The following is a 22,067-nucleotide window of genomic DNA, read 5'->3' as shown; positions in this document are numbered from 1 at the left end:
TAGTCTGTTTTCAGCACTTCTCCCAGCGCCAAACAAGCTCCCTGGAGCTCATATAAAATAAGTTATTATGTCTTTGCTTGGTGTTTCTTGGTTGGTAATATAGTCGGGGAGAGCACAAATGCATTGTGTGAGGTTTACAAATTAATTCCAAATAGTTCTGGGGGGTTTATGCTGATGAATACCTCACTCAGCTAAAAGTTAGGGACTAAAGGTGTTAGAAACCACACTCAGTAACTTGGTGGGGTAAAGAGCATCCATCTCTGCGTATGGAGTTAGGGGCAGAATCTTAGCCTTTCCTGAGAAAATGCGCCACATCTCTTCAACTGTGGTGTGAACTTGATGCTGTATCTTAACTTGCTATAATGATAGCGTGACTTTTAAAAGTCATGAAATTTTGGTTGCAGATCCTAGTGTTTGAACAGAGTTGGGATGTGTGTGAAAGACAGAAAAGGGGGTCGTGAGTCAGAAGCACTTAGTGGGAGTACCTACACAGCTTGTTGTCATTTACTTGAGTGGCATATAAAAGTGGATATTTTCTCTGTTTTAATTTTTTAAGTATTTGTAGAATCAAAATTTTTACTCAAAAATAAATATGGAAAGGATAGTGGGTTGCTGTAAGCCACATACTTTTATGCGGTACCAGAGCTTGGTCTTTAGTAACCATGATAACCAGTTAAATAGTTGTGGCTTATCACATTGATATTTCAGGTTTTCTTCCCCTCGGATCTCAGTCTGCGGATGCCTGGCATGAATTCAGAGGACTATGTTTTTGACAGTGTTTCTGGGTAATAGATGTCTTTTAATTTGACTTTTAATTTGCAGCTTTTGTAACTTATTTCTTTCTTGTTAACGATAAATCAAAGGTGGCTTTAGCAGGCTTTCCCCTTATCTTACTACTTTTACTGTGGTACAGTCTTGGGTAGAGGACATCTGCTTCAGTGCTTTTAATTTTGAACTCTTTGAACTATGTTTCAAGTTTCCTTAATTCTTGGTGTTGGTGCTTTTTCTTTCTTTTGGATTCTTTATGTGATGGTATCTAATAGGAGAGATGAGGGGATTAAATTAGGTCTCTGAGGTCCTTTCTGTTGCCAAAAATATATAATTAGGTGAGAATTTAGGAGTAATATCAAGTGATAAAAGCTTTTTTTTTTTAAATCAGCCTCACTAATGATAAAATAAATGAAGTCAACTTTTTTCTGAGCTGACAACTTTCTTTTGACCTCACAAAATTGTATCTCACTCTGGGAATATGAATATTTTCCAAGTTAATTAGGAACTCATATTTTGTTTTATATGTTTTTTACATGTGTTATATTTTACAGTTTTAAAAGTGTCTAAGATTTTATGGGAATTGAGACTTCCCTTATAGATCTGCCTCAAGATGCAGGAGTCCCAAACGGAAATACCTTTAGGGTTTAGGATAGGGGTCAGCTAACTTTTTCTGTAAAGACTCAGAGAGTAAATATTTCAGGCTTTGTGGGCCATACAACCTCTGTATGTTTTTGCAACTACCCCGGTCTGCCGTTGTGCAAAAGCAGCCATAGGTAATATGTAAACAAATGATGTGGCTATGTGCTAATAAAACTTTAGTTACAAAAATAGGTGTAATCTGCTGAGCCGTGGCCTGGGAAGGTTCTTAAATAACTTTAGGGGCATATATGAGGGTAGTGTTAGGTAATAGGTAATGTCGAGAATTGTGGAGTGCCTGCCTATTAAAGACATTTAAATTACAAGTAGAAACAACAAAAAAGTGCTATATAGGCCAAAAGAAATTTAGTCAGAGGAACACCAGCCACCTGTCTGAAACCTCTGCTGGATAAATATCAGATTGGCAGCATGTCTTGTGAGAAGTTCCTTCCAAAGTCCTTTCCACCTGTCAGTATCTTTAATATCTTGAGCCCTCAAACTCAGGATGTCCGATGACTGACATCCATCACATCATAGAATTTGTAATCGGCAGTTTGTACTTCCACATCTGAGAGACTTGAGAATTTTTAGCTGCTCAGTACTTTTGTTTCAGATTTTCTTTAAGTGAAAAAGATAGCAAATGCTATTTATAATATGATGTATAGCAAGCTTCCACGAGAGTAGATTTAGAGACCTGTGACTTTTTTTGTCCTTTAGGAACAACTTTGAGTATACCCTAGAAGCTTCAAAATCACTTCGACAGAAGCCGGGAGACAGTACCATGACATACCTGAACAAAGGCCAGTTCTATCCCATCACCTTGAAGGAGGTGAGCAGCAATGAAGGAATCCATCATCCCATCAGCAAAGTTCGAGTAAGTTCTGCTCTTAGTCTTGTTCTCTAGGAAAGCTAGTCAGAGCCTAACATTTCCAGGTCTGAAGCAGCTCTGAATGACCACCTGAAATTGCAGCTTTAAGCCTTCACTGTAAAATATAGTACTAAATATGTTTTCCAAAACATACTCACCCTTTAATGTCTTTATGTTGTAACGCATTCTCTTTCACAGAGTGTGATCATGGTGGTTTTTGCTGAAGACAAAAGCAGAGAAGATCAGTTAAGGCATTGGAAGTACTGGCACTCCCGGCAGCACACTGCTAAACAAAGATGCATTGACATAGGTAAGCAGCTCAAGAGCTGGCTTTTATTCCCAGAGGTGCAGCCATCCAGTTTTCTAAATCCAATTATTTTTGGCAGTGATCAGCTTCCTGCCGAAAGCATTTGAATTTTTATGCCAGCTACTGATGTGTTCCAAACACTGTCCTCGGCCTCCTGGAACCAGTGCTCTCACCATTCCTCCCATGCAGTAGTGGGACATGTGCCATGGCGTGGCTTTCCACAGGACACTAGGGCCAGAGGCCATGTAGCTGGCTAACCTGAGAATGTCCTCACTGTTCAGTCTGCAGTTGCTTTAAGGGGTAATATCTCCTTTAAAAGATTCTGATTATTATTTGGAGATGATGGAGGTAGAGAAAAAAACAAGTAAAAGAAAGATACTGCTGCTGTGCAGTTGCCTAACAGTCTTCCCTAGTCATGTGCTAAACTGTGTAACTAGCCTATCTGTGAGCTGTAGTGGCAAACCTGTGCAAATTTGTGTTTACTGAAGTAGCGTTACACAGACCTCTATTCTTGCCATGTATGTAATTTTCATGTAAAACCATTGTCTGTATCACAGATGGCTGTTTAATATTAGTGTTACTTTTTTTCTTTACCTTTTGTAATGCTCTTGTTGCCTTTTCAGGAGAATGAGAACTCAGTTCTAATCTTGGTTCTACAGAGTAGTTTTGTGACCTTGGGACTGTTATTTAAACTTTTTAGACCTAAATTTCCTAATTGTGACATAATGAGATTGAATTAAATATGTCTAAGCTTGCCTCTATTACAAAAACTCTGTGATTCTTTTTCTTCTTATTTTGAACTTCTTCTAATCGAACAAAATGTTAATTTAAGTTGTCCAGAGGTGATAATGTTAAAAACTAGATCTTATTTTGAACTTCTGGGATCCCATGTTGAAACTAAAACTCATGAGTTTTCATTTTCTCTTCCACCGCTTCCTATAGCTGACTATAAAGAAAGCTTCAACACTATCAGTAACATCGAGGAGATTGCGTATAACGCCATTTCCTTCACGTGGGACATCAACGATGAAGCAAAGGTGGGTGGTGAGGTCTGGGCGCCTTATGTCCAGCCATTTGAGAAATGGGAGGAGTTTAATGATTTGACAACTGATTGTTTTTTTCCACAGTTTTATGTGTTTTCATTCTCAGGTGTTATGAAACTATCCTCTCCCCTTTCTATTCTCCCCTCCTCCAAAACAGATCATTTTTGTTGCCATCCTTTGCACGGAGTCCAATGTGTGAAACATTGAGATTAAGTTGCACTCTGCCACTCCTGCCTGTTCGGCCTTAAGTCTGACTCCTCATTTGCTTTGCCTCATTTCCTCATTTGCACAGTGGAGGTAATATCTGTCTCCTCCCTCTATTCATGGAGGTGTAAGGAGTAATGAAACAATGCCCATCAAACTGTTGGAGTGGCTTAGAGAAAGACTCTTAAATATAAGTGATTATTAGTAGTACTCTGTTTCATATCATCACCTTATAAATATGACTCCGTGTTAAGATTCTTCTGTCTTGGGCTTTTCCCATTGAAGAATTGCCTCCAGTTCAGATGGAGTCACTCTAATTGGCTAGAGTTACTCCATCTGGGCGACTCTAATGGGAATTTTTGTGCCCTTTAAGAAAAATTCAGCATATTCTTGAAGTCGTTTCTGCCTTTCCCCTGCCTTCTTCCCTGTGAGTGTGATCCTCCTCTTCACTCAGTTATTAGAGTTCCTGTATTTCTTTCTTTCTTTGGATTACTTTAAAAACTGGGAGCTCAAGAAACTGAATAGAGGGCAGAAGTGGTGGCTCACACTTGTAATCCCAGCACTTTGGGAGGCTGCGGCGGGTGGATCACTTGAGGCCAGAAGTTTGAGACCAGCCTGGCCAACATGGTGAAACCCTGTCTCTACTAAAACTACAAAAAGTAGCCAGGCATGGTGGCGCACACCTCTAATCCCAGCTACTCTGGAGGTTGAGGCAGGAGAATCGCTTGAACCCGGGAGACGGGGGTTACAGTCAGCTGAGATCACGCCACTGCACTCCAGCCTAGGCAACAGAGTGAGACCCTGTCCCCACCCCAAAAAAGAAAAAAAAACTCCATAGAAACATAGGTGATTTTTCAGACAGTTGTTAGCAGAAGACTGATCTTTAGTTTTCCTTACAATATTAGGTATAGCATTCTCTCAGAGACCTGGCAGAAAGAAGTGACGTTCATCTTCTTGTCCTTTTTCAGTCTCTGTTTTTTACTTTTTCTTTTGTTTATTCATTAAGAATTTTAGTAACTTTTAGAATAAGACACTGTATTAGGTGCTGACTATTAGGGTTTCATTTTATCCCACCCCAGAATGCTTTTGAAAATCATGTGACTGGGTCTTGAGAGCCATGTTCTGCTTGTATTATAATTGCTTTTCTTTCTTATCGTTGTCATCATGTCCAAGACAAACATGTGCCTTTCAGACTGCAGACTCTAGGCAATTGGGCCCACCAGGCAGTGAGGAAGCTTTAGGTGATTGTGGCTTTAGAAGGGTTTTCCTGCCAACCACCTCGGTCACCTACAATTGTCAGGTGGCTGCATAGTCCAGAGTTTGTTGCTTGGCTAAGCAATAAATAGATAAACTTTCCATTTTATATAATTGTTGTTACAGTTGTTTTGAAATTAAATATCATAATAGGACTCAGTCCACTGGCTATTACGAACAGCCCATAAAAAGTATTGGCCTTGTGCCCCAGGATGCTTTTATTCTTAAAGCAAACTGGAGTGTTACTTGCTGTTTGCCATTGGGGCCTCACTGAGAAATTGTGGAGGAGGTGATAAGGAGCCCATAAGTCCTGAGTTCCCTTTTCCAACTTATCCATGACCCTGGGTTAGTCCCTCAGTTCACTAGCTCAGTCCTTGCCCCTTGATCCCCCAGGAGACTCACGAGGTTAGAGTGGCCAGCTCTTCTTCGTTGGGTGTGGTCAGGATTAATAAGCGCTTGTCAGAGGCTTGGAGATCTTGGCGGAAAGGCCCAGCGCATGGGCAGGGCGCTCTGTTTGTTTGATGTGTCACTCTTTGGGGTGGGAGTAATGAAAGCCACGATGACGGGTAGGGATAATGGCTTGTTTTATTCCGAAGGCCTGCAGCATATTTGTAGTAGAAATATTGTTGGAGGAGTGGCTTAAGCAGCCTTAATAGCATTGCTAATTGATGTAGGGAAACTCAGTTTCGTTTCCCCTTTCAGACCCCCAGCACTGAGGTGATTTTAAGCCTTTGCCTGCCGCCAGAAGGGTGTTGTGCCATTTCTTAATGAGGCTGCTGTCTTTTGAAGCTAATATCAGGCAGCAACTTCAAGTGTGTGTTCTAATTAAGTATCGAGGTTTTTTACTTTCCCTGGGCAACTTGATGTTTTCTGTTTTTATTCTTAAAGTAATTAATGCCTCAGGGCCGCAAGAACGAACAAGTGTACATGCAGAATCCTGTATAGTTGGGTTTTTGGGTTTTTTTTTACTATTTTCTGAAAATATCTACTTTCTTTGCCCACTCTCTTGTTCTCATTTAGGATGCATTTGTTGATTTCTTTTTTTAATTTTAAGATTTATACTTGGCACATAATAATTGTACATATTTGTGTGGTATTTGTTAATATGATTTCCAGTTCTTTCTCCCTCACAAACATAAGGGTTTATTGGAGCTATGTGGTATTTCCTCCCCTCCCCTTTTAGTGATCTCTAATGTACTCTTTGGCCATGCCAGGATGAGTAAAACTGAAAATCTGGCCCAGTGTCAACATCTGAATCTTACCTGTAGCTTCTGCTTCTCCGTTTGGAAATGATGATAGTTTGAGGATGTTTTGGGTTGAATCGTGAATGCTTTAGCTTACATTTCACTTTGGGAAAAACACTGACGAAGCTAGGACCCATCTTACACTGGCCCTGTGTGCACTCCATTCATCACCATAAACATACGTCTGCCATTGTCATGGAAACTTTTGGAAGTTTTGGAACTTGTGAAAATTTGTTCGTTTTCAAAGTGGTGGAAGAGAAGGAGGTTGCTTTTTGAAAAGCAGAAATGTCTCAGAAACAGGCCCTTAGTGGGATTTGTCTGCTGTGTAGATGTATTTCATTCCTTTTATTGTCCTCCCACAAAATTAGATTTGTTTGGGTAGTTAAGAGTCAGAGGTCTCTGGACAGGTTAAAGGCCATCAGGCATTCACATTTCATTGTGAAATAATCAGTTTTCTTCCTGATGCACAGCTGAGATTAGCTGCTTGAGGTAATTTTTGCAGAGAGAAGAAGCAATTGCCTTTGAAGCATTAAAAGATGGAGCTTTGGTAAGATGCTGAAGTTTAGGATTTGCAGGACAAGATGAGGGCACTGGTCTCCTGCAGAAGAGAGGCCTAAGAGCTGAGGGGAGGGGTGCATACAGCGAGGTGGAAGAAAGATACACACAGACTTAGCTGGATCAACATTTTCTCTGGAGCCAGCGGTGCAGCTTTGCAGGAATTCAGAACTGAGCCCAGCACATATCCGAGAGCCTGCTGTGGACAAGGCGTGGGCTGGATCTAGGCTCCTGCCACTAGTTCCACAGGCCAGGTAGATAGTGGCTTAAGTGTCCTCATTTGTGGGGACAGCCTGAGATCTTAAATATGACATCATGTTTTCTTAGGAAAAATGTTTTTATCCCACTTTAAAAATGAACTTTGGGAATGCAGTTTATAAATTGGGGCTATTTGTTCTGCAACAATTTCAGTATTTTCCAAACCAAGCGAGTTTAGAATAGGCTGAACTGAATGGGCTACGCATCTTGGCCTAGAGTGTAATTTCTTGCCTGAGTTGTAAATCTTAAGAGTCTACAACAGCATTGAGATTTGCTGAGTGATAAGAAGCAAGGGCCTCTCGACACCTGAAGATCTAAAATAAACAGAGGAAAAAGAAGTTAGGGAGAGAGAATTAACTTCTTTGAGTGCCTGTTATATGCTAGGTGCTGTGCTAAGGTGCCTCACCTGTGTCCATAGTTGGTGGGGCATGACTGCCTGCCTGGCACCCATAAAAAGCACCGAGTACTCCATGCTATTACGTGCTTGGTGCTTGGACGTCCAGATGAGGCCTTCTGAGGAAGCTAAACTCTAGGCCTTGAAATGGATAGAAAACATTCTTGACAGGGAAGATTACTTAAAAATGTAGGTATTACTATTAATAGAGCAACATTATGGACTCACTAATATAAATAAGAGCACCTTTGCTAGTAAGAAATAATTTATGTTGGATTATATTATAACATTTGAGTTGGATGAGTAACATTTAAGCACAGAGGAGAAATTATAAACTAAAAAGCTGCTGTATTGGAATCCAGTGAAAACTGGGCCAGTCAGCTCTGAGGGAGGCCTGTGAGCCAGCAGGCACTAAAGGAGGGGATGTCTGGGGGTGGTGTAGGGACACACCTTTGAGAGAGTCAGCTACCCAGTGTGGCAGATGGGAAAACAGCTGCGGTCAAAGGAAATTGCAGGATTTCTCTGATCATCTGTGCATAGGTATGACCTTCATGAATAGTAAGCACACTTTTTTTTTTTTTTTTTTTTCTTGAGACGGAGTCTTGCTCTTTTGCCCAGGCCGGACTGCAGTGGCGCTATCTTGACTCACTGCAAGCTCCGCCTCCCGGCTTCACGCCATTCTCCTGCCTCAGCCTCCCGAGTAGCTGGGACTACAGGCGCCCGCCACCATGCCTGGCTAATTTTTTTGTATTTTTAGTAGAGACGGGGTTTCACCGTGTTAGCCAGGATGGTCTCGATCTCCTGACCTCGTGATCCACCTGCCTCGGCCTCCCAAAGTGTTGGGATTACAGACATGAGCCACCACGCCCGGCCAGTAAGCACACTTTTAAAGGATGTAATGAATCCTGGGAATATAAAATAAGAGGTTTTTCCAGTGGTAACATCTAAATCCTTACACTGTAAGGTGAATTATGTTGTAGCTTTCATTCACACGTTTAATTTTAAAAATAGTAACAGCAAGAACTTTCTGCCAGACACGCGCCAAGCTCCCGCTGGAGTAAGTGGCGTCAGGGAAGTAGATAGATGTAGAGTCTGACTTGGTTTTACTGTGTTGTGCGTTCCATGCTAAAACACTCTGGAGATTTGGGCATTTCTCCTGAAGAGCTGTGTTTGGAACTTGGTTGCTTTGGAAAGTCTTTGTCAAACCTTCGGAAGGAAGCTCTTTGTCCCAGTTTGTGAGCAGGTTGCTCGCAGAGAGATGGAACTGCGTCTTTTTCTTGATGGCGTGATCTTATCTCTGGGTGTGCCAGAGCCAATTTCAACATACTTTTGTCTCTTCCCAGTTCAGTCCCCGTCCATTTTTTCCCTTCAGTGTGGTGTCTCAGCCTGTGGAGAAGGGGAAGGGGCAGTCAGAGACAGGATAAAATCGGAACGCCTTGTTCCTGGGGGAAGAAAACCCTGTCAGATCAGAGGACGCTGTGCTTTTAATTATAATCTATCAGCTATAAGAAGGAACTCCGAGGCCTTTGGAAGGGTTGTCCTTCAGAGCCAAATGGTTTATGTCATGGAAAGGCTCATGTTACAAAGGAAGGAGGATTAAAGTAGAATTTGGAGCCCAGCTAAGTACCAAGAAGCTTTTCCATGAGGGAGCCTGTGTTTGGATGGGAAATCGGTATCTCTCTGTTTTGTCTCCTTGTCTCAGCAAAAGCTGATGGAGTTCTTGGTGAGGGATTATTGAGGCTTGTAGAGTCCATTCTGTAAAAGAGGGGTGTAACCATCCTGGTAACCTGAATGTAAGTCTTTCTGCTTGTGGGATGCAGGTTTATGAGTTTAATAAGTTTGTTGTTTTGTCTAAGCATAATATTTGGAATTCATTGTGAGAGTAATTTTTAGTTTGTTTGGACTGAACATATTGCTTGCATTTATAAGAATTCCATTCTAGTGAAGCACCCGTCAAGTGTGCCATTAAAATAAGGTGTTGCCACGTTTGGTTCCATTAGGCAGGGACAGGTTTGGTTTGTTTCACAACTTTAAATTTCCAGTGTGATGGGAGGAAGGAGGGGGGAGAGAAGTGAGTCAAACATCATCCTACTTGGAATTGCAATTAAATGAAGACAGGAGATTTAAAACTAGAGGGCATACTCCCTGGCCTAAATAGAAAAAGATGTCAGGAAGTACTGTTACTTTTAAAATGAAGGAGAGGAGGCTTTTAGTGTCTAGGCAGATCACGAAGCTAACTAGACTGAGATGGATTATTCATGCATTTCTATCCTTAGACCCCAAGGAAAACTCAAGGTATAGCTGTGGAGGCGTCTGAATTGAGATTCATTTGATCCCAGGGATTTTTTCTTATGCAGTTTAGCAATACGTATCTATTAAAATAAAAAATGAAATGTTTTTGTACCAGAATCTAGATAGTCATGTTCCTTTATAGGGAATGAATTGTCTTTAGAGTTGTAGCTTGACCAGTATTGGAAATAACAAGAAAACTTCCTTGATTGGAAATTTGTAGAGAATGCCTTTAATTAGCTGATACAGAATAAAGTCTTTATTTAGCAATTGGACATTTTGCTTTGACGAAGCTGCTGTTCTGGGGGTGATTGTGAGGATGATTTCTCCTAGAAACTTCTATTTTTTTTAAAGCTAAGTCTGTTGGACTTTGGCTTGAAAACATGTTCCATGCAGATGTAAAATAAGTACATCGAACCACGGTAGAACTTGGAATCCACAGGTAACAGAAGCGTACATTTGTCATCACGCAGGCCGGAGGGTAGAGGCCAAGCGGAGGCTGTCTCTGGACCAGGGAGGGACTTGGCAGCTGAAGAAAGCTTTAGTTTGGTAGTGAAACTTGCGTTTTGTGAAAGGGGTTTCAAGCACCTATGTCTGTGTAGCCTGCATCTGGGCTGTCACTTGAATTCCTTTTTCTTTTTTTTTTTGGTCAAATTTTTCCCCTTCTTCCACCCTGTCACTGTCAAGAAACAATTGACTCCTCTATAGAACTTTCTTTTTTGAGAGCTTGTCACCTTAACCCTCCTTCTCCTAGGTCCTTCCTGGAAATTCTATCAGTGGTAGCTTTCTCAAGCTGTCTTTTCGACCAGTTTTGCTACTTGGAAACTAAAGCAGAGAGCTTGACTGTGACCTGACATTATTAGCAGTAACTGAACTTACCCAGCATAGCAATTTCAAGGCAGCATGGGGCCTTGGAGTTCAGATTTCTTTTATGTGGAGCTCTTCTGCACACAAGACCCTCAATCCTTTAGTAAATACAGGGCACTCCCTACATTAACTTAGGGATTTTGCTTTTAGCTTTTCCTTGTAAATGAAAGAGAACTTCTGATTGGAAGGCAGCCTGCCCGCCAGATCTTCCTTTCTGGCCCATGGGCTTGCCTGCCCTGTTCCGTGCCTGGTGAGGATGGAATGTGGGCTGTGTGCCTTGTGTCACACCTGCATCCAGTTCTGCATATTTCAGAGCAAACATTGTACTTATTTGGGACAACAGGTGCCAAATCACTGTATATGCCAAGTGTCCTTAGGTTCACCAGCTCCTGCTTACAGGACCATGACACAGGGGAGAACGGTGTGCAGGTACCTCCAGAGTGGTTTTTTTTTCTGTCTGCCTTTTTATCTTTTTTCTGTCTGTGACTTTTTCCCTGGCTCCCTACACTCCACAGAAACCAAGCCCACATGTGGGCGGTGTGGGAAGGCAGTGCTGAGGCAACAGCCAGGCTGCTGACTCGTCCTTGTTTTTCTTCAGGGAAACGCCCCACATAGATGTGGGAAGATTTCAAGTTAGTGCCTCTCTATTCCCACATCCCTGTCCTCCCTGCCCGCCTCCTGCCAATTCTTTTTCTTTTCCCTTGATGGTGATTGGATAGTCTGAGAAATAACACAAATGCTGGCTGCCGCTGGAAGTCTTTTACTTCTTGGGGGGTAGCATTCTGCCCTGGGAGAGGCTGGTCTCCTCCCACCATCAGAGCAGGCGTGCTGGGGTTCTCTCAGTGGGACTGGGTTCTGCTTCTGAGTCTGTGACTCAGTCCCCAATACCTTCTTGGGCCTCATGAATTAATGGAGCCCGCACACATGGAGGACTAGCAGGGGACCACAAGCCCCAGATAGAAGGAAGGTCATCAGTGTTTGTTTGTTTATTTTGGGTTGGGGAAGGAATGCTATGGTGATTAAGTGTCTGCCGTATCATACTTAGCAAAATGTTCCTGGCTAATTCAACTTTGATTTGTTAGTTTAAACTATTTCCCACTCTACTGGCTTCAGTTGAATTCTATAACTGTATAGAAATGTCTTAGAAAATGGTGATTTCATTCTCTTTAGTGCTGTTGGATTCGGAGTTAGAATAAACTACATTATGGACCTCACATTTTAATTTTGGTTGTTAGATTTCTATGAACTGTCTTAGAGCAATCTTTTTGACTGATTTAGAGAATTAAATTAGAAATTTCCCTAGGGTTTCTACATTCAGTTTAGTAGATAGGTTACTTTCTGAAATGATACTATGTCGGCATTTGACTAAGTTGAGTTTAAATAAATACTAAGATGGGTTCAAATGATAAGGACTCCCAGAGGCAACTGGGCCTGTGTCCACGACCGCTGCTGCTGTCTCATGGAGCCACGTCACCAGCTAGACTCATGACTTATGTGAAGTCAAATAGGAAGTTTGGAACAGCCTAACTATTTGGTTCGAAATGTAGAGACCTTTAATTTCATGCCTCATGACCAGAAAGCAACCTGCTCAGAACCGTTTGGGGTTCGCCCTTTTCTCTAAGTTCGTCTACTTCACCAAACCATTTTTCCACAAGGTGCTTCTCTGGCTCTCTATCCGTCACTGTCGCAGTGTGGTTTTGAGAAAAGAGCCTTGAGGTTGGAGTCAGGAGACTTGGGTCCTGGCCTTGGCTTTGTCACCTGTTTAACTGTGTGTCTTTTGCCATCTATATCTTCAAAGCCTGAGGCTCAATCGCAGCTTGACACTGTCTCTTGAGTTCAAAGATATTGAAAGCCAGAGACTGCACGCTGTGTGATATTCTCGTGAAAGGTGAATGTTTTTAGGGTAGGCAGTGAGGATAAGTGCATTTTGGGAATGTAAAACTTTTTTCGGTGACCAACTTTCTGAAGCATCTTCCATAGTTAAATCAACCTACATTACTTTTTTCTTTTCTTCCTTCTAGCAGATATTTTCTTGATATATTTACCAGGCAGTTGGAACTCACTTGAAGCTTTTTAGTTGGGTGTGATAATACACACATGACAGCAGGCGATAGTGATGTGGGCCAGCAGGCACTCTCAGCTCTACGGGCTGGTGCTTCCAGAAGCCTGCTGTGGATCATCCTCTGATTCACAAAAGCAAAACACTTCCTCAAAGTTTTTTTTTTTCTCTCTCTCATTATTGACCAATTTGACTGTTTTCTAACATCCAGGAAATTCTATGCAAGGTGATCACTCTGTTGCTACCCTGTGGAAGAACTGGCTTAGGAAATCATGTTGCAGGGAGTCACCTTCCCGAACTATACACTCATTCATTGAGCGAATTGCTCGTTGCACTTCTCTATGTAAGCACTGCAGAGGAATAAGAAAGTGACTGAAGCATAAAGCCTGACCTCAGAGGAGATTACACTCAGTATTCTGGTTCATATTGTAAGTGAGAGTAAAAACATGATCTTAAGATTTCCAGGGAAATGGACTTTCAGCTGAGGGAATCCCCAAAGTCTTTGCTGGAGCTGCAGAGTATTTTTGCAAAAGATGTTTGATTGGGTCTTATTTCTTTTTCCTTATCTTTCCCCTCATAGAGTCGCTGTTGTGAATGTAAGTGGAAAAGGGGCAGCTGGAACAGCTTAGTCTGAGGAGGTGCTTTCACCTTCTAAGGCCTGTGTAGTGCAGAAGCAACAGCTGCAGACTTGTCTTCTGCAGCCCTAAGTCACAGAGGAGTCTGAAGTCACGGACATTACCACATCTGTAAATGCATCATGAAGGGATAAACCTGTATTTATCAAATAAAAATTGTTAGGTACCTGCAGCTTCTGTAACAGAAAGATAGTCACTAGAGATAGCAGTTGAAAACTAAAAGTGAATACACACAATAGAAAACCAGGTCATAGCCTGTGAGGTGGGTTTATCTCTTCCCTGGCACTTACCTTGTATATCTCAGTGTATCTCAGGCAGTCTCTAAATACTATAATCTTTTCTGAAATAATTCAGGGGATATAAATAGTCAACTTAAGTATTCAGCAAATATTTACTGTTCAGTATGTGTAAAATACTGCTTGGCATTTTGGATTCTGCCCAGATGACCTAGGAGTTCAAGTCAGCTTAAAAGAAAGATATAAACACAGGCTGGGCGCGGTGGCTCTTGCCTGTAATCCCAGCGCTTTGGGAGGCCGAGACAGGTGGATCACCTGAGGCCAGGAGTTCAAGACCAGCCTGACCAACGTGGTGAAACTCCGTCTCTAGTAAATACAAAAAAAAAAAATTAGCTGAGTGTGGTGATGCGTGCCTGTAATCTCAGCTACTTGGGAGACTGAGGCAGGAAAATCGCTTGAACCCTGGAGTTGGAGGTTGCAGTGAGCCGAGATTGCATCATTGCATTCCAGCCTGGGCAACAAGAACAAAAACTCCATCTCAAAAAACAAAAAAACAAAAAATAATAAACACAAATAACTTGTAGATTTGGACAAGTTACCTAACCTCTAAGTCTTGGTTTCCTCATCTATAAAATGGGTCCAAAATAGTACCAATTTCATAGGTGTTTTTGAGGGTCAAAGAATGGTATAAAAGTAGCACAAATACCACAGCATCATGTAGTTTTATTTGGCTGGAGTTTAGGAAAGTGGGTCATTTGTCCAGGAAACATGTATTTCTTATTGGCCAGGCACTGCCAAGATGCTCTTGGAATGGAAAGATGAGTAATCCATGACCCAAAACTCAGAACTCAGTGGGAGGATTCCACTCTAGTAAGCGCAGGGATGCAGGTGACATGAAGGAAGGGAACCTCACTTGGAATAGGAAGATTCGTCACGCTTCTCAGGTGACCCTCGAAGCGGGGGTGGTGGTGGGAGTTCCTAAAGGATAGTGGGAACCAGGCTGGCATGCAGAACCCAGAATGAGCTGTGACCTTTGATGTCTTCTGAGCCAGGAGCGGTGGGGACTGCAGAGGAAGGCCCTGGGGTGCCCTCGCAAGGAGCTTGTCTCCAATCTGTGGGGTCTGTGGACCAAGGGTCTTGGGGTTGGAGGTGCTTTGAGGCTGTGTAATGTGTTTTCAAGTCAGTGATGAGACTTTTTAGTCAGAAGCATATCCTGCATGTCACCAGAGTCAAATGCTGCCAGGAGACATCAGTGCCAGGGTGAGTGCTTAGGTTTGGGGTTGAGGCCAGATAAAGGCCACATGAGGTCTTGGGGTGCTGGGCGATCAGACATTTTGCAGTCATTTGAATAGAGTGGCATTTCTCAGACTCAGATCTGGGTATATTTTTAGGGGTGAAGCAACTTTTGCCTTTTAAAGAGGATATGTATAGTATTCACATTTGGGAAATACTGTTACAGGTGGTACAAAGTATGGCTGGAAAGGTGGATTGGAGTCACATAGATAGCTTGAATGCTAAGGAATGTTGTCTTTTTCACATAGACTGTGGTAAGCTACTGAAAATGTTTAGGAATACATGATTGAGATTCTGAAGTGACACTAATATTTGGCAGTCGCCTAATGTTAAGCAGTCTGTCTCTTTTTCATTTCATTGCCTGATTTGTAGCCATTGTATTGTTTAGGGGGTCCTCTACTAGAGGTTGGAAGAAAATGTTTAATTTCTGTAACTTTATATTAGCTCTTTTTATTGTTTGTGTTTATTTGATGGGGGCACTGTTATGTATTTAAAGTTTTATGCGGATTTGAAACTTGTTGAAATAAGATTTGGAGACAGTATGTAGATTTTGTATGCCCATCGTTTTTCTGTCTCTCATTACTAGTATTTAATTCAGTACCATTTAATAATAGATAATAATAAACACTGGAAGAAATTTTTTTTTTTTCCAGACAAAGTCTTGCTCTGTCACTCAGGCTGGAGTGCAGTGGCATGATCTCAGCTCACTGCAACCTCCGCCTCCGGGGATGAAGCAATTCTCGTGCCTCAGCCTCCCAAGTAACTGGGATTACAGGCATGTGCCACCTCACTCAGCTAAGTTTTTATATTTTTGTTAGAGACGGGGTTTCACCATGTTGGCCAGGCTGGTCTCAAATTCCTGGCCTCAAGTGATCCGCCCGCCTCGGCCTCCCAAAGTGCTGGGATTAACAGGCATGAGCCACCACGTCCAGCTGGAAGAGATTTTTAAAATGAACAACATCCCTGCCTTCAAGGGACCTAGGGAACTTACTGACTGCAGTGTTACAGGGACAGGAGTTAAACAGAGGTGAATGTTAAGGTTCTCGCCTCGTCCTTCCTGTCTTTGATCCATGTGGTGACCTTGACCGAGGCGATGAGAGTACAGAGAAGTGGCCATTTCCCTAAAGAATCTCATAGTCTGATGTATTAGTCCATTTTCATGCTGCTGATAAAGACATACCCGACACTGGGTAATTTATAAATAAAAAGAGTTTTAATGGACTCAGAGTTCCATGTGGCTGGGGAGGCCTCACAACGATGGCAGAAGGTGAAAGCCACGTCCTACATGGCGGCAGGCAAGAGAGAATGAGAGCCAAGCAAAAGGGGAAACCCCTTATAAAAGCATCAGATCTCATGGGACTTATTCACTACCACGAGAACAGTATGTGGGAAATCACCCCCGTGATTCAGTTATCTCCCACAGGGTCCCTCCCTCAACACGTGGGAGTTACGGGAGCTACAATTCAAGATGAGATTTGGGTGGGGATACAGCCAAACCATATCATCTCTCCTCACAGGGAGTTTGAGGGAAGGAAAAAGCTACTTAGTCAAACTTGGTAAGTGGTAAAAGGGAGCTGTACATAGAGTGCGGTGGACACAGCTTGAGAGCGTGAGGGATTCCCTTTGGGCAGATGGGATGGGGATGAGAAAGGGTGTATCCTCCATAAGGGAAAAATGTATGTCAGTAGACGATGGAGGAAAGGGTATTTTAAAATTCAGGGGCAGAGAAAATGAAGATCCCCAAAGTTTGGAGGTGCCTGTAAAGGAGATGTGAATGAGAATGGGCATTTGGAGCTGGATTTTGGAAAGCCTTGAGAATTTGGATTCCTGCCTTCAAACTGCAGAGAACCATTGAAGGCTATTAGTGGTTTTTCCTAGCTAGGCTCTTTCATTTTCCCAAGCACTGAGATGATGCTGCCTCGATGAGCACCTGTGACATCTCACTTGGTCTTATGAACTTACTCTATTTTGGTTTGAAAATCAGGTCTTTAAAAAGGAAACCAGCCGGGCATGGTGGCTCATGCCTGTAATCCCAGCACTTTGGGAGGCCGAGGCAGGTGGATCACCTGAGGTCAGGAGTTTGAGACCAGCCTGGCCAACATGGTGAAGCCCCATCTCTACTAAAAATACAAAGATTAGCCAGGTGTGGTGATGGGCACCTGTAATCCCAGCTACATGGGAGGCTGAGGCAGGAGAATCACTTCAACCCGGAAGGCGGAGGTTGCAGTGAGCTGAGATCGCGCCATTGCACTCCAGCCTAGGCAACAAGTGCGAAACTCCCTCTCAAAAAAAAAAAATTCAAAAATTAGCCAGATGCAGTGGTGCGCGCCTGTAATCCTAGCTACTCGGGAGGCTGAGGCACGAGAATTGCTTGAACCCGGGAGGTGGAGGTTGCAGTGAGCTGAGATCGCACCTCTGCATTCCAGCCTGGGCGAGACTCTCTCTCAAAAAAAAAAAAAAAAAAAAGAAGACATTATCCAAACTGTCATAAAGTTGCTTCATATTAGTCTTAATGGATCTAAATGTTCAATTTTTTTTTTTTTTTTGCTCTAAAGACAGGGTCTCACTCTGTTGCCCAGGCTGGAGTGCAGTGGCATGACACAGCTCACTGCAGCCTCTACCTCCTAGGCTCAAGCCATACTCCTGCCTCGGCCTCCCAAGTAGCTGGGACTACAGGTGCACACCACCACGCCCAGCTAATTTATGTTATTTTCTTTTTTAGAGACAGGGTCTCGTTATGTTGCCCAGGGTGGTCTCAAACTCCTGGACTCAAGCAGTCCTCCCACCTACAGGCGTGAGCCACCGCCTGGCCAGTGCTCAAATTTTGAAATTGTTTTATTCTACTCATTTGAGCAAACTATATTATGAGAGTCTTATGGAAATTATTTTCAGCATTATAGCAGCAATGTTACAAAACCATGTAAAATTCTACCTAAATTTCTCAGTGGAAAAAAAAATTAAGACTAATATTTGGATGTTGGATTATTTTCTTATAGGTGAATGATAATACAGAATGAGTATTACTGTCATTGTGGTAATTTTTAAAGAGTAACAGCCTTTTTGCTAGTTGATGAAAAATACCCTGATATGTATTAAACATTTTCATCTCTTAGCTCCTAACTTCACCACTTAATGTTTTTGTAACTTTTAACTGATGAACTCCAAGTGCTTTGTTCGTGCATTCTTTTCCGTGAATTAGGAGATTTAAAAATATTTCTGTAATTTCTTTCCACAAATTAAATTCACTTGTTAAAGTTCACATTCCTGACTACTCTCTTTAGACTAGACAGTTAGCAAGCTTTACTGGAATTGTGTCTTGGTTTGTGGTGTTGATAAAAGCTCGAAAGGAGTGGGTGTCTTGGGGATTTTATAAAATTGATTCTCAGTTACTTTCCCTATACCTGCTGTGAAATGAACCTCTGATGGTGATCTCTGTCTTGAGCACACTGGGTTTTTTTTTTTTTTTTTGTCTTTTTCCTCCTTGTTTTCTCTTTGAGGACTAACTTGGCAGAAGCAGCCAAGTGTGAACAGCGCTTATGTGGCTGCCACAGTGCTTCCTGGAAGAATCATTATAAATTCATTCAAGATCTGATTTCTTGTTGGTTTCTGTGCTTGTGAGCATTTAGAATAAAAGTCTGTATCAGTTAATCCTCTGATCATGTAAATCATTTTATTTTGTTTTCCTCTCATTTTCAAACTGAGGTTTGAAAACCAAAAAAAAAAAAAATTAAATATTTTGAAACATTCTAAGTGCATAAATTCTTGGTCAGGAATGAGGAACTGTCCTTAGAAAAATGGGCTAGACATTTAAAAAGGAATCTTGTAGAGCACCTTGGCCTGTTCAGCAGTTTATGTTTGTGGTTAGTTTTTTCTCTTCAGATAATTTGGGTGGGAATATTAGTTGCTCATCTTTTGAGATTAATGTTCTAATTATTTGAATACAAACGTTTTCCCTCAAAATAAGTGGGAAGGAAGTATGAAAACAGAAAAAGTCATCTTTTGAGTTCTTAAAGTTTTATGTCAGAGATCTTCACATCTTTCTAGAGAAGGAAGGTTGTAAATCATTCAGCCTACTCCGATTCTGAAACGGGGCTTTATAAGTGTGCGTGCATTCCCGTATGTTTTATAGAGGAGGAGTTGGATGTGTCCTCATTCATCTTACTTTTTACCTCTTTCCCATCCTCTGTAAAGATAGTGGAGTGTTTTCTGTAATCACACTGATAATTCGTCTGCAGGATACGAACAGTCCGAGCCTGGTTTTACCTGGATTTGGGTGAATAGCCCTGTGGTCTTGCTCACTCGGGGCTACCCATTAGGTAGAATCCATGGGAAGTGTTAAAACGGAGGAACAAAGTGTGCCCATCTTGTTGCTCCCACTGGACCCAAGGGAGAGCTCTGGCTTGTGTTTCTACACTCGCCATATGTGTATGCCAGCAGGTTTTTAACATTAAATAAAACTGTTTAGTTGCAGACTAAAGAAGGCCGTCCCCCTAACCATAAAGCTCCCCGGAAGCTGCACTTCTCCCTCAGAACTTACCTGGTCCCCTCCACGAGTGTGGGCTGCGCTGATAGGGACAGTGTGTTTCCACAGGCGAGTGACACATGGGCACAGCACACACTGGATGTCTTGCCAGGAAGTCGCTTATGCAGAAAGTGGAAATACTCAATTACAAACAGGGAAATACACCTCCTCCCTATTTACTCCGTCGTGATGATGTAAGGATAAATTAATGTCCAAGCAGCTTAGAGGATGGTTTAGATCAGTGGTCAGCAGACGACAGCTCTGAGGCGCGGGCCAGCTAGCTGCGTGCTTATATAAATCAAGTTTTATCGAAACACCAACACACTCATATCCGTGGCTGCTTTTACACTATTACTGCAGAGTTGAGTAGTTGCATATGACCTATGGATGTGAAAATAATGTCGGGCCCTTTACAGAAAAATAGTCGCTTCTGATTTACATAAGGGTGTGAAAAGATACTTTATGTATCTACATTGTACTTATTCTTAGCTATACTTATTTACTACCCAGTATGCATTTTCCTCCTTTTATTAAAAGCATGTGATAAGCATATGTTATGAGCCAGGCGTGAGACATAGAGATGATTAAGACAGGGTCATCTCAGGGAGATTGCCATTTAGTGAGGAAGACATCACATCATGCTTTGTCCTGTGGTTCAGAGTTACAACTTCAGCCTTCAGCTGAACACACAAGTTCATCCACAAATGCAAATCCCTATGAAATCAAACATAACATGAGTAATAAAAATAAGCGGGAGAGTTTAATGCGTGTGTAATTGTTTTTTTTCTGGTTAATATCTTCAGAACTCTTGAGTATTTGAGGATTTGCATGACCTTATTGAATAGCAGGATTGAACAAAATGGCTTGAATCTAGATCTTTCTGTTGATTACATGAATATTCTTATTTGATAGGGCTGTGCCTCTGTAAAAATTTTGTTTAATGTTAAAAACCTGCTGGCATACATATAAATACATATAAAAATATCTTAACTCTTTAAGGAAAGGAAACCATGTATTGGAACTTGCTTTAATAATCTCAGAGTTTTGGAGCCAAGGTAGACCTTTTGTGGATCAGTGTATAAGCAGCTAGAAGACTAATCACGTTGCTGCAGTGGTTTCTATCTTGGCCAATCACTCGAATTACTCGAATTTGGTAGGGAGCACCACGAAAACAGTCCCAGCATCTCGAACCCACTCCAGGACAATGAAATCAGAATCTCTGGGGTGTAGCCAGGACATCCGACATCCGTATGTTTTAAAGTCCTGCCAGGCGATTCTAATTCAGTCAGAGTTGTGAGGCACTGTTGTACAAACAGGATTCTGAAACTTTAGTGTGCATAGAATTAGCTGGAGAGCTTGTTAACCTCCCCCTCCACTCTCCCTGAGTTTTCGGATTCAGTGAGTCTGGGGTGGACACCAGGATCTTCATTTCCAACAAGTTCCCTCGTGCTGATGCTCCTGGCATGACACTTTGAGAGCCATTGCCGTATGAGATGCTTAAGTTTTACATAAGTAGTTATTGTGATGACTTTAACTGGCAACTTACTTGTTATTTTTAAACTAATATGACTTATAAAAAGTTGATAGGTAAATGTATTACACAAAATTATTGTCACCAGTAAAAACAGTATGGATATAGGATTCATCCTTTGTCAATATAAGTATATAATCATAGAAGTCCAGATGTAGTCATCTAGAGATCCACGAACTCACCCTGCCCTTTGACAGGTAAGGACCCATGCACTGGGTCGCAGCGCAAGTTAGGGGCCAGCTGAGATGCTTCGATGTTCAGACCTAAGCTGCTTCTGCTGGGCACGTGGCTCCCCTTGTAGACTTTGGTTGAGGGTTAAACCCAGCACGCATGTCCCCTCTACACCAGCATGTCCCCTTGATCATCTGTGTTCTTACCTGGGATCCTTTCCTAAGAGCAGGGGCATCGTGAGCACAGGCCCCATCTTCTCTTTGGCATCTTCGGCCCACTGTTCTTGTCGCTCATGTTCCTGGCCTGCAGTGCTTACGTTTCACAGCTCTGTCACTTTCTCCTGGGATGTTTGTGTATTTATCTAGGCAAGGTAGCATTTTTTTTTTTTAATGCTGAATTAGGACCATTGTAAACTTTCTTTAATACATTTAGAAAACTGCCAAGTTTGGGAAGAATTGATTTTTTAGAATAAGAGAGAAATGTATATCAGTAAGAGACTGCAAATCATCACGAATGCACACTAGCATGGGCAAAGCTGTGCCGAAGCTCCGTGTTTGCCCCGATCCTGGGATTTGGTCCCTGCTCATTTCTTTTTTGAATAGAAACTTGAAACTGGGAAGCAAGGGGAGGTTAGGTTTTGGGTTGGATTACTGTGAAATCTTCTTGTAAAGGGAATATCACTTCCTGGAATCGTGAGGATAAAGTCAAACTTTCCCAGGCAGCTGTTTTTGAACTAGGAATTGAGCCACTTGGCCTAGAATGACAGAAAAAATTCGGATTTTCCATTTGGTTGTAAATTGAAAAATATATGGTGGTTTGGTTATTTTGCTTAGTTGTTTGCATGGACTTTTTTTTTTTTTTTTAAACCTGAATGCATTCCACAGACTCTCCTTACCTCTGATTTGTGGATTTATAGATTGTACTTGAAGT

General features: G+C 42.0%; 1 protein-coding gene across 2 annotated transcripts in view; it reads left to right on the top strand.

Annotated features, from left to right (window-relative positions):
* GRHL1 (grainyhead like transcription factor 1) overlaps positions 1-22,067 on the top strand; it is a 50,012-nt gene that overhangs the window by 10,039 nt on the left and 17,906 nt on the right. For both annotated transcript variants that reach the window (XM_054545903.2, NM_001132196.2), the window contains 4 exon segments: positions 709-785; positions 2,125-2,281; positions 2,474-2,585; positions 3,525-3,619. In XM_054545903.2, the coding sequence (XP_054401878.1) occupies positions 709-785; positions 2,125-2,281; positions 2,474-2,585; positions 3,525-3,619 (441 nt within the window).

The sequence above is a fragment of the Pongo abelii genome, chromosome 12 (assembly GCF_028885655.2).
Source record: "Pongo abelii isolate AG06213 chromosome 12, NHGRI_mPonAbe1-v2.0_pri, whole genome shotgun sequence".
NCBI classification, from domain to species: Eukaryota; Metazoa; Chordata; class Mammalia; order Primates; family Hominidae; genus Pongo; species Pongo abelii.
This window is presented reverse-complemented; position numbering and strand designations above follow the sequence as displayed.